The sequence below is a fragment of the Procambarus clarkii genome, chromosome 37 (assembly GCF_040958095.1).
Source record: "Procambarus clarkii isolate CNS0578487 chromosome 37, FALCON_Pclarkii_2.0, whole genome shotgun sequence".
In the NCBI taxonomy this organism is placed as follows: domain Eukaryota; kingdom Metazoa; phylum Arthropoda; class Malacostraca; order Decapoda; family Cambaridae; genus Procambarus; species Procambarus clarkii.
This window is the reverse complement of record NC_091186.1, coordinates 41,850,075-41,864,648: the sequence shown is the minus strand read 5'-3', so window position 1 is coordinate 41,864,648 and position 14,574 is coordinate 41,850,075. Positions and strand designations below refer to the sequence as shown.

Here is a 14,574-nt window from a genome sequence, read left to right as displayed (position 1 = left end):
CATCAGTATTGAGCAAGCAACCAATGCTGGCGCACGCAGCACGAGCTCACAGCACCGCTGTTCAGCTTGTGACCACAGCATCGCCTACAAATACCATAATATAAATGATACTGCTATTATTTAGCAGTGATAGTATTTCTGAAGCCCCCTGACTGTGATAAAACTGACCAGGATTCTGATAATAGCAGGATTGTGGTGATATATAGCGCTGTGCTCCATGGAGGGAGGAGTAACCCAGCAAACATTTTCACGTTTTTAAAACGTTCTAAAAACGACATTTCATTGTTTTCAGCACGTTTATAATTACGTTTTAAAAATGTTTTTTGAGAATTTTTTTATACGACCTTAGAATGTAAATAAATAACATTTAAAAAAACCTTTTTATAATCTTTTAATTACCTACATTAAAACATTTAGGGTAAATCAGGGTATAATAATTTTTTAAATATCTGAAATAGAAAGGGAGAGAAAGAAAGAAGACATATCTGAGAAAGAAATGGACATCCTATATATGTACGTGTAAATTACAAATAAATAGGGTACAAAAAGAGAATTAAAATATTATATTTATTTAAGATTGAGTAATACAACAAAATATATGTAATAGCTCGAAATATATAGACTATATCTATAATAGAATATAAAAGTAAAAATCTATATAAGCAATATGTGAACACAATAGATTTCGTGATCAAGCAGCCTGTGATTCATGTCATGCTGAGTGAGATCAGCCTGACGTTACAAGCAGTTATTGTTACTTAAAACTAAAACAAGTAAAATTTTCCGAGTATACATATAACATTATAGTTTTTCTGTGACTAAAAATAAAAATCTATAAATCAAAAGTTTAGGACTAATTAACTAAAAATAAAAATCTACAAGTGAATGTAAACACAGTCAAGTATAATATTCATGTAGAAAGAGAAAGAAAGAGAAAGAGAAAAAGAAAGAGAAAGAAAGAAAGAAAACAAAGGAGAAAGAAAGAAAGAGAAAGAAAAAGAAAGATAGAAAGAAAAGAGAGACAAAATATATATTATTCAAGAGAACTTGACAATTAAGCACCTTCAAACAATTCATGATCAAGCAGGCTGTGATTCATGTCATGCTGAGATCAGTCTGACGTCACAAGCAGTTATTGTTACTTAAAACTAAAACAAGTAAAATTTCCTGAGTATACACTATATACTATATAACATAACACTATAGTTTTTCTATGACTAAAAATACAAATTATAAATCATTTATTCAAATGTTAGCACCATGCAAGAAGAGAGGAGACAGAACAAAATTAAGGCAAGGGGAGAGAAGACAGAATAGAAACAACAGAGAGGGGAGAGAGAAATGAGAGAACATTGAAGAGAAGGGGAAGAGAAAGACAAGATAAGAAAAAGATACAAGATAAAAACGACGCAAGTGAATTCCACAAATGTAAAAAGTAAAGGAAGAGAGAAGCTAGAAGAGACAGAAAACGAGAGGTGTTAGAAGAGAGGAGGAAAGGAGAGATAAAAAGAGACAAGAAAAACAGGAGAGAAACGTAAAAGAAATTAAAAAAAAAGGGACATTTGTGAGGAGAGAAAATAAAGAGACCAGAGAAGACCATATATCAAGAGTGAGGATAAACACTTAATTGTGAATTTTCTTAGTAGACATCCTCTGCCTCTTGTTGCCCCTCTTGTATACGAATCGTACTTGCAAGTTTTCCCTGAAAATATATTAACAAAATTAATTAATATTTATTTGTTTATATAAATTACACACACACAAATATATATATATATATATATATATATATATATATATATATATATATATATATATATATATATATATATATGTATATATATATATATGTATATATATGCGGAAAATCCACAGAGAAATATGAAATGAGGTGAACGTTTCGGCTTTGTTAAAGCCTTTGTCAACACCAGACTGATTGAGTCTGGTGTTGACAAAGGCTTTAACAAAGCCGAAACGTTCACCTCATTTCATATTTCTCTGTGGATTTTCCGCATAAAATGATCAGTGTTTTGTGATCGTCAATTGCATGTATATATATATATATGAGGGAAGGGGATGTTCCCTCCATGCTGGATATTATATTTACCAGGAAAGAGGAGAGATTTATCATTCAGTACCTCCCTCCCTTGGGTAAAAGTGACCATGTCTTTTTGGGACTAAAGTATGCAATGCATTATAATCTGGAAGAAAATGAGCTTGAAGCAGTTGAAAAACCTGATTTGTGGAGAGGTCATAATGGGGAACTCAGATATTTCCTTAAGGAATTTGACAGAAACACTTGCTGTTAAGACATTAGGACATCTTCGGACATTAGGACATCTTCAGAACGAGTGGATTTACAGGTCGAGAACTGGACATAAATAGGCAGGAGAGAATGGTGGAGTGAGGCGAGGTACAATACGTGGACACTGCAGAGGGCCTATTGGCCCATCCGATGCAGCAACCCCACACAGGCCCAAACATAGATTGGGAGATGGCTTCTTCAATAATGAATTGTAAAAGTACTTATAACAGAAACATAATTGGATCTGCTTTGATACAGATCACTAAAGAAAGTAAATTGAACATTAGCAGCGGTTTATATAACTTAGATCCATTTTAATAGATCAATTAAAGGGCGATTTAAGTAGGATCATTGGAACACATTTGTCTCACTAATTCATTGTAAATATTTACTATTTTTATGCTATGATTATCCATGTTTGGGCCTGTGTGTGGTTCCTGCATCGGAAAAATTCTTGTTTCAATTTTCCTCCGTGGTCTGACACTGACTATCTATCTATCTATCTATATATCTATCTATATATCTATATATATATATATATATATATTTATATATATATATATATATCTATATATATATATATATCTTTATATATATATATATATATATATATATATATATATATATATATATATATATATATATATATATATATATATATATATATATATATGTCGTACTTAGTAGCCAGAATGCACTTCTCAGCCTACTATGCAGGGCCCGATTTGCCTAATAAGCCAAGTTTTCATGAATTAATATATTTTCTCTAATTTTTTTCTTATGAAAAGATAAAGCAACCCATTTCATTATATATGAGGTCAATTTTTTTTATTGGAGATAAAATTAACGTAGATATATGACCGAACCTAACCAACCCTACCTAACCTAACCTATCTATATAGGTTAGGTTGCGTTAGATAGCCGAAAAAGTTAGGTTAGGTTAGGTAGGTTAGGTAATCGAAAAACAATTATTTCATGAAAACTTGGCTTATTAGGCAAATCAGGCCTTGCATTGTAGGCTGAGAAGTGTGTTCTGGCTACTAGGTACGATATATATATATATATATATATATATATATATATATATATATATATATATATATATTATATATATATATATATATATATATATATATATATATATATATATAAACAGATAATTAGTGAAAACAAAAAAAATTTAAATTATTTTACCTTGTACCTAGATCCACCAGGCCTGTTTGGAGCATGTTTAAGTACTTCAGAAATTTGAAAGGTCACGTCTTCCACCTTAACTTGCGGATGTGCGTTGATAGATGATTCTGTAAAATTAACAGTTATTTATATAACAAATTCTGTATAACAATAATATTCTGTAAAATTAAAAGTAATTTACACATCAGATAAAACTCTCCAGAGATGGTGATACACAACATATAAAAGACAAGTTTCAGAACAAGATATGCATTTAGGAATAAGGTTTCGTACATGTAGGTAGCACATGAGAAAAAAAGTGGAAGGTGATCAAGTTTATATTAACATGTTAACGGCTTTATTGAGGCTTTGCAAGAATGAAAAAATATTACTAATATAATCTCACCGACCAATGAATTGTACGTTGTTTAAAAGTCAATTATTTACATTATTATTATTATTTAATACTAATGATATAAAAATGCATTTTGCAATCTACTATTTATGCAAGTATTAACCACAGGATCATGAAATAAACTGCAAAATACTGTAAAGGATAAACCAATTAAGTTTACATTTTCCCATAGCTAAGTCAGTCAGTTCTACAGTACTAGCAGCAGAGAACAATTATGACCAACCTCTATTAAATGAAACAATCTTAAGAGCAAGTGATAGAAATATAATCATTTATACTTAATGTACACTTAATTTGAACTTAAAATTTTAATTTTTTAGTGAATTTTAAATAAAAAAAAATGATTTAATTTTTTTGTTACTTAAAATAACATTATATAGTTCTTGTTTTTCTAGAAATGCTAATTTCTTCTTTTGTCCTTTTAGGCTGTATAATGACCAAAGGCCGTTTGTTCCTATCTTCTTCATCATTCTTCGAACCGTAGTTGCACAATCAGACCCACGTACACTGGTTAAAAGCAACACCTAAAAGCAACAACAAAAATGTAGTACACTAGTAATTTTGATATATGTATGTATGTATGTATGTATGTATGTATGTATGTATGTATGTATGTATGTATGTATGTATGTATGTATGTATGTATGTGTGTATGTATGTATGTGTATGTATGTATATATATATATATATATATATATATATATATATATATATATATATATATATATATATATATATATATATATATATATATATATATATATATATATATATATATATATATTGGTGTATACTGGCAGCAGGTTTTCTTTCAAACATGTTTCATTGAATATGACCGCATATTCTGTATTTATTATTTTCTGGTTTAGGGCTTCTATCCCTCTAACTATTTTCTTAGCATCAGGGCTTAATTGAAATAGGAGTTCTCCAAAACTCATTTTCGTACTTTTAAGGTGAAGAAAAGAAGTGATTTACTATAGAGTGTATTACACTTATTTATATAATTTGCACGACGTTTCGAACCTCCATGGTTCATTCTCAAGTGAACAGATCTTACAATACTCTTAGAGAGTTCTCTTAGAGTTAGTTCTCTTAGAGAGAACAACAAGAGAAAACAAGAGAAATGTTTCTAACAAGAGAAATGTTGAACAAGAATACTTGCATAATAGACAAAACCCAAGATGCAAGAAGATTACAAATTCTTGAGGCAATTCACATAAGAATAGAGCGACCTACCATGAACACCTAAATCACGGAACTATTTACTCTACCTACCATGAGAGTAAGGACAAGACAAGAACATATCGATGCCAACACAGAAGACAATGTCCAACATAACATGCCAATTACACTGGATTAATCTTTGTTTAGATAGGAGATGCCTCGTATGGGCCAATAAGCCTTCTGCAGCCTCTATGTTTCACCTCACATTTATCCCTTATGTATCCCCCCATGTTTTCACCTTCATTGTATTATCACCTGACCCAGTGCGGGTATAAAATCAACTAGTATTGTAAGATCTGTTCACTTGAGAATGAACCATGGAGGTTCGAAACGTCGTGCAAATTATATAAATAAGTGTAATACACTCTATAGTAAATCACTTCTTTTCTTCACCTTAAAAGTACGAAAATGAGTTTTGGAGAACTCCTATTTCAATTAAGCCCTGATGCTAAGAAAATAGTTAGAGGGATAGAAGCCCTAAACCAGAAAATAATAAATACAGAATATGCGGTCATATTCAATGAAACATATATATATATATATATATATATATATATATATATATATATATATATATATATATATATATATATATATATATATATATATATATATATATATATATATATCATAACTTATGATAAGGCATCTTATCATAAATAACATCTCAACAAAAATCACATCATTCTAGGAGGTGATTTCAATATTGACCTGGGTCTACAAAATAACCCTCTAGTTGACTATTTCCATAACAGCATGTAATCCTCTATGATAATCCCCACAATCACCAAGCACTAGACCAAAGTTCTCAAGTCAAGCCTAGCCTCGGGCCGGGCTTGGGGAGTAGAAGAACTCCCAGACCCCCATCAAGCAGATAAGTGTGTGTGTTATGAAGAGATACATCTCAACGACTAACAAAATTAGCAAGAGAAATATAGTCGTTGAAATGTAAGCCTCATCCTAACCATACACTCAAGACCTTGAGAAAGCACTCAGGAGAGTGTGAAAGACTCTGTGTTAATATTACATAATTTACAAATACATAAGTGTTATATTTTATCCTATCCTATATAAACAAGATTATATCATTATTCTTATTATTTAGCAATTTTATCTTTTCTGCATGAACTATCAAAAAATTTTAATTAGAAAATTAGCAAATATCTGTAATATTTAAGATGAAAAATTGAAGGAAACATTACTGTTAAAATACCACTTACAAATTTTGTTCTGAAACTCGATTCCGCTAACTTCCTATTGAGAACATTAAGATCACCTTCTGCAGCAATAGGATTTGGTATTAGATCTTCTATGATCTTGTCTGTTTCTTTTGTAGTCAAAGTTGCTTTCAATATCTTCACATCACTTTTCAGTTCATTCACATCACTTTTCAGTTCATTCACTTCAGTGTATATGGCCTGCAACATGTTACCTGGAAATTTATACAGTATATAGAAAGTGTACATGCTATTATATTACATATCTTGAATGTACATTTAAAATAAAAGCATTATAAAGTATATTTTAAAATAACTGACACTGAGAAAGCACCCAAAAAGTAGGCTATGACTGATGTGATAGATAATGGGATAATTTCTTAGTAATTATGAAACTGCTTATATAATTGGAAGCAAATTCAGCAATCTAACCTGCTCAGTTTGCAGTCTACTTGAACATGAAACTTATGCCTATCACCCATAGGGTACATATAGGTTATAGGCTACATAATAAATTAATTAAACTTTCAAAACTTACTCATATTCTGCATCATTTCTTTCAAACTCCCATCGTTCTTGTCTGGTGACTTTGGGTCAAATAAATTCCTTGACCTTGGAGTCCTAACGACTGAAGTACTTGGCGTGACCAGCTCATTGTCTTTAAGATTGCAAGATTTAGCTATTAAAATCTAACTACTGTACTGTATAATCAACAAATTTCATGAGCTTTTACTACTGCATACTAATATTATAAGTTATACTATATGTCTACATCACATTTAAACTACCCAACATCAGAAAGAGGGTGAGCCAACATCAGAGAGTGGGGGGGGGGGGTTATCATGAGAGAGAGGAGGGCCAACATGAGAAGAGAAGAAAAAAGAAAAGAAAGAAATAAATAAAGAAAAAGAAAGAAAAGAAAGATAGAGAGACATACAGAGACAGACAGACACATACACACAGAATAAGAAGAGGTGACAGAACAAAATTAACAAAACAAATTTCAACATGAGAAAAGGGAGGTCAACATGAGAGAGAGAATGAGGGTCAACATGAGAGAGTGGGTCAACATGATATATATTTTAAATAATTACTTATTACCTTCATGAAGAAATACTGATGGCGTCAACGGTGTATTGTGAAGTGTAGTCTTCACTGGAGACTGCTTTTGTAGGACTGTTCTATTAGCTGAAAAGGAGTTATGTTTATTTCAAACACTTTTTAACCAAATAATATTTTTAAGACTTTAATATAGTTTGAACTAACATGAGAGAGGTGGGGGTCAACATGAAATACACATTTTAAAAATTAACTTATTACCTTCATGAGGAAATACTGATGGCGTTGAAGGTGTATTGTGAAGTGTAGTCTTCACTGGAGACGGCTTTTGTAGGACTGTTCTATTAGCTGAAAAGGAGTTATGCTTATTTCAAACACTTGTTAACCAAAATATATTTTTAAGACTTTAATATAGTTTGAACTAACATGAGAGAGGTGGGGGTCAATATGAGATACATATTTTAAAAATTAACTTAAGGTAAGGGACAAATTAACACGTAAGGTAAAGGTAAGATAAAGGACAAATTAACACGTAAGGGACAAACAAAAAGAAAAGTAATAACAAACCTGCTTGTTTCTAGTGACTAGATCAAAGGAAAACCAAAATTTCCCTGAACTGTGACAAGTGAAAAGCACCTGCTAGACAAAGTGGGAAAAGTTCACTAGACCCCATATGCACATAAAAGAATAATATACTTAATATTAAACAATTAGAAATAAACACATATTTATATACAGAAATTCCAGATAAGCATAAAAATTACTCAAAGCTTCTAGTACTTCCAGAAGGAATTAAACAAAACAAAAAAAAAAAAAACAGCAAGAACTAAGTTTAGAGCAGTTTTTAGTTTTTTTTAAACCAAAAGCATAAATAACCAAACAAAGGAAGCATGGTTAAATATCAATTTAGAACTTTTAATGTTATTTACTACTAATCCTTACATTCACTTAATATACCAGAATAATATGGTATTTGCGGAGGACTTATTTCTTTTGAAGGTGTATTCTCATATGAAGATGGCGAACACTTCTTCTTGGATTGAGACGAGTGATGATTGCCTGAAATTATTTAAATTGCTTAATGTATTGAATGGCATTTTTCAAGTTGCAAATTTTTTTTAAATTACTGTAGTAGGTTATCAATGCTTACGTTTGTTATTCTCGGAATTCTCTTCTTCATATTTGAAGCATGGTTTCCTTTTTCGTTGTCGAGGATAGCCCATATCGTCTTCAGTTTCGACATTTGAAGTGTCTTCCGCAGCTAAGCATCTTCGTTTTGCAACGTCAAAATCATCTGTAATAATTGAATATAATTAGTAATATATCAGCGAGATATATATTTATCGTTACCTAGTAGAGTAGTGAACACTAAGAAATAACTTAAATCAGCTTCCTAAAGAGATGTTTAATAAAACGACGTACATGATTTGGAACTTATAACTGGGGCACAAAAGTCTTAAGTAGCTATGAGGAAACCCATCTTGTGATTAAAATATAATTATAATGCTGTTTTTGTCTGCAGTGTTAAAGTTATGGTGAATGAATGAATAGGTGTCTTGTATCTTAAATCTTAATAATTATAAATTTAATACCTACCAGTTGTTGATAGGATTGTTGATACGACATGCACTCGCCAATTTGTCGTGTCTGGCTTTTCGTGCTTTTGGGCACTAACTGTATGCCTGCTCTGTGGCCACCAGCACAATATTTTTTCCTGAAAAGTCGAAATAAACTGTTACATGCTAATTTTAGCACTAATTTGGAATATTTTTAAAGCAACTCAATATATGCAATTTTTTAGTTTCAAAGTAATGCTTACATCATCAGATTTTTCAATCCAGGTTGTGGAGATGATACCCACACTACGATCATTGAAGCCTACCACTGCATACCGCTTTTCAGATGTCATCTACAAAATTGAAAAATCTTATTAAGGGTTGTTCTCCCCAAAAAAAGAAATTAGCATAAAGTTGGTAATAGATTTACTTGATTGTGTCAATCATAGATTAGCCACATTTGTAAATGATTTTCGGTTGGTATAAACAGTAGCTGCCATGTATGGACTAAAAGGCTTAATACAGTTTTATCTCTTAATGTGCTCTCAAAATATTAATAATTTTCATGAAATACAGGGTAATGGGATTTTTAAACAGGTAAATATTGGTCAAAAGATAATAGCTTTAATAAAAAAACAAAATTGTGAATCTCATTAACTTACAATATTAGTTCAAACTAATATTAAAGCATGGATACAGTATTTAAATACGTACTTGTCATAAGTCATGTAGTATTGACAGAAAAGTATTTGCGCTTTCTGTCTCGATCATCATACCTGTGCGGTTTAGTTTTCTTGCTGGAATCACCTTCATGGATGAATTCCTAGTAAGAACCTTAAATGCTCCAATTAATTTGGAGTTACAAGGTTTCTCAAAGAGAGGTATACTTCTCGAATATACCCTGCAAAGGAACATGCTGTCTCCATTTTCATCGGTGTCACTGACAGTGTCCAAAACTTGGCAGCAAGTTTCATTATTCAGCAAATAGGCATTGTTTGGTGCCTTGGTATATATTTTATGTTCTGTATTTGGTGTATAAATCCTTTGAGCATGCTGCATCTCTTTCAGCCTCTTTGCAATTTGAACAAGAGGGTTTTTACTTGATCGAACCATATTCTTAACCTGCTGCAGGTAATTTTCAAATGGAAATGCTGAACATCTGTCCAAACTACCAAACTCTTTGGCATCAGAGGATATGTGTGTTAGGCAGTGTACATTGTACACTAAAAAATCCTTACCATACAGCTCACGAGCCTTTAACACAAAGTACAGCAAAAGATCATGTGCATATTGGCTGTAATTTAACTGAATCAATTTAGGTGATACAAGAATAGAAATGGCTACACTCAGAGTCAGGAAATGGTCATACAATTCTTTGGGTAAGATTCCCTTCAGTACAATCTTACCGGTGTAGAGAAGGAGTTGCCTGTATTCAGTCGCTTTCCATCTATCAACCTCTGAAAGACTTCGAGGTTTACGTGCAAAGTGCATAGGCACAAATTGTGTTAGTTGAATTAGACGCTGACTAATTTCATCAACTTGGCGAGCACATAATTTTACGTTTTTATTTCGTATCCAGGCAAGAAGTAACCTTTTCATAACCCCAAGACATATCTGATGCATATAGTCTATGGGAAAAGTACTCACCATATTTATATTTAAGTCACAGAATGGTGATCTACCATGGTGATGTTGAGAATTAGATTGATTACGAAAATCTTCATCTGTTCTGAGTTGTAAATTTTTCACTTGTTGATAAGTCATTCTTCCATTCCAAACACCCTCTTGGGTACATCTATCACACCCAAAGTAGCCAGAGTGGAGTTTGATTGCCTTCACCATTGCTTTTGCTGGGGCATCACATATGACTCCTTTTAGTTTTACTGGCAATGTTTTGCCATCATTTTTAAATCCATAGTGCATAATTTTTTTCAAATCCTGAATGAATTCATTTAAAAAATCTAAATCACTAGGTTTAGAGCTTCCGTATGTGAGGACTACTGGGAAAACTCTTATAGGTTTGACATTATTGATAGCACAAAGAACAGGCCATAAACTTTCATTTTTACTTCTAAATATTGGCAAACCATCAATGTTGCAAATTAAAGATATTTCTGCCAAATCTCTTATTGTTGATTTAGGATACAGCCTTAAAGTTTTCAACATTTCCTCCTCTAACCCCAAGTAGATATACATCATGCCTGATTTAGTCTCAGTAGGTATATGTTTAACTGTATTCAGTAACGAACGAGCTGTTTTTGGCAAGTCAGCATGTCCCTGTTTTCTCAATTTTTTTAATAAATTATCAATGGCATTGTGTGTTATGCCATATTTATTAACCCATACTAACAATACATCTGATAATGATTTATCATCCTCATCACCACTGCTCTCTGACTCTGATGATATTGGGTCATGCTCATCAATCATGTCCCAAGTCCAATCTCTCTCTCTCTGACTTTCCAGAGATGATGCATCTTCATTGGCTCCACAACCAATATTAGGTTCTGAATTAGATGACAAAGCAGCATGGTCATCGTCTATGCTGTTTGTTGTAACATTGGCCAAAGGATCCTGATTCAACAACTGAATCTCAACCTCATCACTATTTTCATTTTTGCCACGCTGGGACGCCTGTTCTTTTAGGCGTCGCTTTTTGGCCCGTGACATACGCTGCCATCTTGTGTGGTATTCTCTTCTTTTTTCTATAATGTGTGCATACATTCTGAAGGAGAAAGGCCAAGTGCTACATTACCAATTACTATTACAAGATTATTAGTAAAGTACTGTACTGCAAAAAGCAAATAAAATGGGGTAAACTAAACTTTGAAAACAAATAATAATTAAAACAGGTAAATTAGTAAAATAACAAAGGCTTAAGCAGACATGACTCTGCTTAAGCCATGTAAAGCAGACAGATAAGATGGCAATATATAAGGGGAAAAAATTAAAAAGCTAGGATATAAAACTAATTGAGATCAAAAGCATAAATTACTATAGGGGAAAAAATAACAAATGACTTCATAAAAAAATTATCCAATTGCCAACAGCAACTTGGTAGTACGAGTCTAAGTCTAAGAAACAAACAAAATTTAAATGCTGTTATCTGCAATGAAACAATACATACTATTGCACGTACCGAAACATTGATGAATGTAAAAAATAGAGGTGTGAAAAAAAGGAGGTGTTATACTAAAACAGATGCAGAACTAGGAAACAGGATTTCTTCAACAGAAATTTTGAAATTGTTCACAATTTTTGTTAGACCAAAGTTGGAGTATGCAGCAGTTGTATGGTGCCCATATCTTAAGAAGCATATCAACAAACTGGAAACGGTGCAGAGACATGCCACTAACTGGCATGAACTAAATGCCAAAAAATATGCCAAATATACTACATAAATATACATACTACACATGCACAATAATTGTCCTGGGTCCAATGTCCTGGGACCTCTGATATTCATAATATATATATATATATATATATATATATATATATATATATATATATATATATATATATATATATATATATATATATATATATATATATATATATATATATATATATATATATATATATATATATATATAATATATATATAGGGCCATCAACACACCTCCAGCTAGGGCCACCAACACACCTCCAGGGCCATCAACACGCCTCCAGAGCCATCAACACAACACCACCATCAACACACCTCCAGCCAGGGCCACCAACACACCTCCAGGGCCACCAACACACCTCCAGGGCCACCAACACACCTCCAGGGCCATCAACACGCCTCCAGGGCCATCAACACAACACCACCATCAACACACCTCCAGCCAGGGCCACCAACACACCTCCAGGGCCACCAACACACCTCCAGGGCCACCAACACACCTCCAGGGCCATCAACACGCCTCCAGGGCCATCAACACAACACCACCATCAACACACCTCCAGCCAGGGCCACCAACACACCTCCAGGGCCACCAACACACCTCCAGGGCCACCAACACACCTCCAGGGCCACCAACACACCTCCAGGGCCACCAACACACCTCCAGGGCCACCAACACGTCTCCAGGGCCATCAACACACCTCCAGGGCCACCAACACGCCTCCAGGGCCATCAACTCAACACCACCATCAACACACCTCTAGCCAGGGCCATCAACACACCTCCAGCCAGGGCCATCAACACACCATCCAGCCTACCACCACAAGCTTATATATATACTACACATGTCTAAGAGCAAATAAAAGAAAACAGTTACCTTAACTATTGAAGATGCAGCAGGATTTTGTGGATAAGCCAACAGCAGTCCCTCTCGACACGGTTTTAAAATGGCGGCGACTACCACAACATGCAACGAGCCTAAAGAATGTCCAGCGCTAGCATTATCTAAACGCTATTATATATTATCAAGCAATACGGAAATCTAAAATAAAAAAAATGATACAAATAATTGTATTAAATATTTATTTGCAATTACAATACCTCGGGAATATATTTTTGCGTTAGCAAAACATATTAAGTTTGTATTTAGTTTAACTCAAATTAAAAAATTCTTTACAAATTCATTCATGTTTTTATTCATGTTGTTCATGTTTTTATGTTAAAATGTTTTTGTTGATTTGTTTGTATATTTTCATAAGTAAAGCATGCTTACCGTCTTATTCCAAGTTTTATGATAACTTTACAAGGTTTAAAACATAAAGTTCAATATATATTCTGGTTTTCACACAGGAATTATACGTTAATATAACATCATAATAACGTAATGATGTCGTGTAAATAACGTTATACTGACGTCATATAAATGTTATATTTAGGTTATAAGAACGTAAATTGGATAGCTTTACAGAAAGTAAACAAAAAAAACTAAATGTTGACTGAAAATTATTTATTCTTAAATATAAAGCATGAAAACATTATAATTCCATAGCATTTACTATTATTTTTAAATTTTTACATAAATCTTAAAAAATTGTGTCTCAAGAATATATGTTTTTAGTTATATCCTTTGGTTTTAAGAACGTCAGATATACGTATTTATGTCAAAAGTTACAGTATTACCTTTGTGGGACCATTTAAAAACGTCCACAAACGTTCTGTGTTTGCTGGGAACCCTCCCTCCCACAGCCTTACTCCTCCCTCCATGGAGCACAGCGCTAAATATCACCACAATCCTGCTATTATCAGAATCCTGGTCAGTTTTATTACAGTCAGGGGGCTTCAGTAATACTATCACTGCTAAATAATAGCAGTATCATTTATATTATGATATTTGTAGGCGATGCTGTGGTCACAAGCTGAACAGCGGTGCTGTGAGCTCGTGCTGCGTGCGCCAGCGTTGGTGGCTTGCTCAATACTGACGCTGTAACACCCAAGAATGTTGGCCTGGATTTTTTTTCTAGGTGGCATCTGGCAACTATCGGTCATGGCTGTACTATAGCTGCCCCTATCCCAGGCGGGGCGTTTAAATTATAGCGCTAGACACGAAATCATATATAAATGATGTGCGCGGTTTCGGTTTTGTCACTGATACCATTTATATGTGATATGCACGGTTTGAGGGTTAAATTGAGATAAATTCAATTTAAGGAGAGGTCACTATGGGGAACTTCGAAACT

At 33.1% G+C, this 14,574-nt stretch overlaps 2 protein-coding genes across 4 annotated transcripts; both read right to left on the bottom strand.

Moving 5' to 3' along the window:
- Positions 1-469: 469 nt before the first annotated feature.
- Positions 470-6,922, bottom strand: LOC138371987 (uncharacterized). The gene is made up of 5 exons (XM_069337013.1): positions 6,873-6,922; positions 6,338-6,549; positions 4,255-4,417; positions 3,500-3,606; positions 470-1,702 (listed from the first exon to the last, which is right to left on the bottom strand). The coding sequence occupies exons 1-5, from the start codon at positions 6,886-6,888 to the stop codon at positions 1,640-1,642; spliced, it is 561 nt and encodes a 186-aa protein (XP_069193114.1). The 5' UTR covers positions 6,889-6,922; the 3' UTR covers positions 470-1,639.
- Positions 6,923-8,225: 1,303 nt separating this feature from the next.
- On the bottom strand, positions 8,226-13,731 carry LOC123750048 (uncharacterized). 3 transcript variants are annotated; one of them, XM_069337410.1, is made up of 5 exons: positions 13,215-13,731; positions 9,213-9,302; positions 8,990-9,107; positions 8,544-8,687; positions 8,226-8,452 (listed from the first exon to the last, which is right to left on the bottom strand). In XM_069337410.1, exons 2-5 carry the CDS (start codon positions 9,300-9,302, stop codon positions 8,325-8,327), a joined length of 480 nt encoding a protein of 159 aa, XP_069193511.1. In that variant the 5' UTR covers positions 13,215-13,731; the 3' UTR covers positions 8,226-8,324. The 3 variants fall into 3 exon arrangements, 2 of the variants coding, with proteins under 2 accessions (XP_069193511.1, XP_069193510.1); XM_069337409.1 differs by lacking the exon at positions 13,215-13,731 and adding an exon at positions 9,664-10,838; XR_011230723.1 differs by lacking the exons at positions 8,226-8,452; positions 8,544-8,687; positions 13,215-13,731 and adding an exon at positions 9,664-10,838 and having other exon boundaries at positions 9,057-9,107.
- Positions 13,732-14,574: the final 843 nt, after the last annotated feature.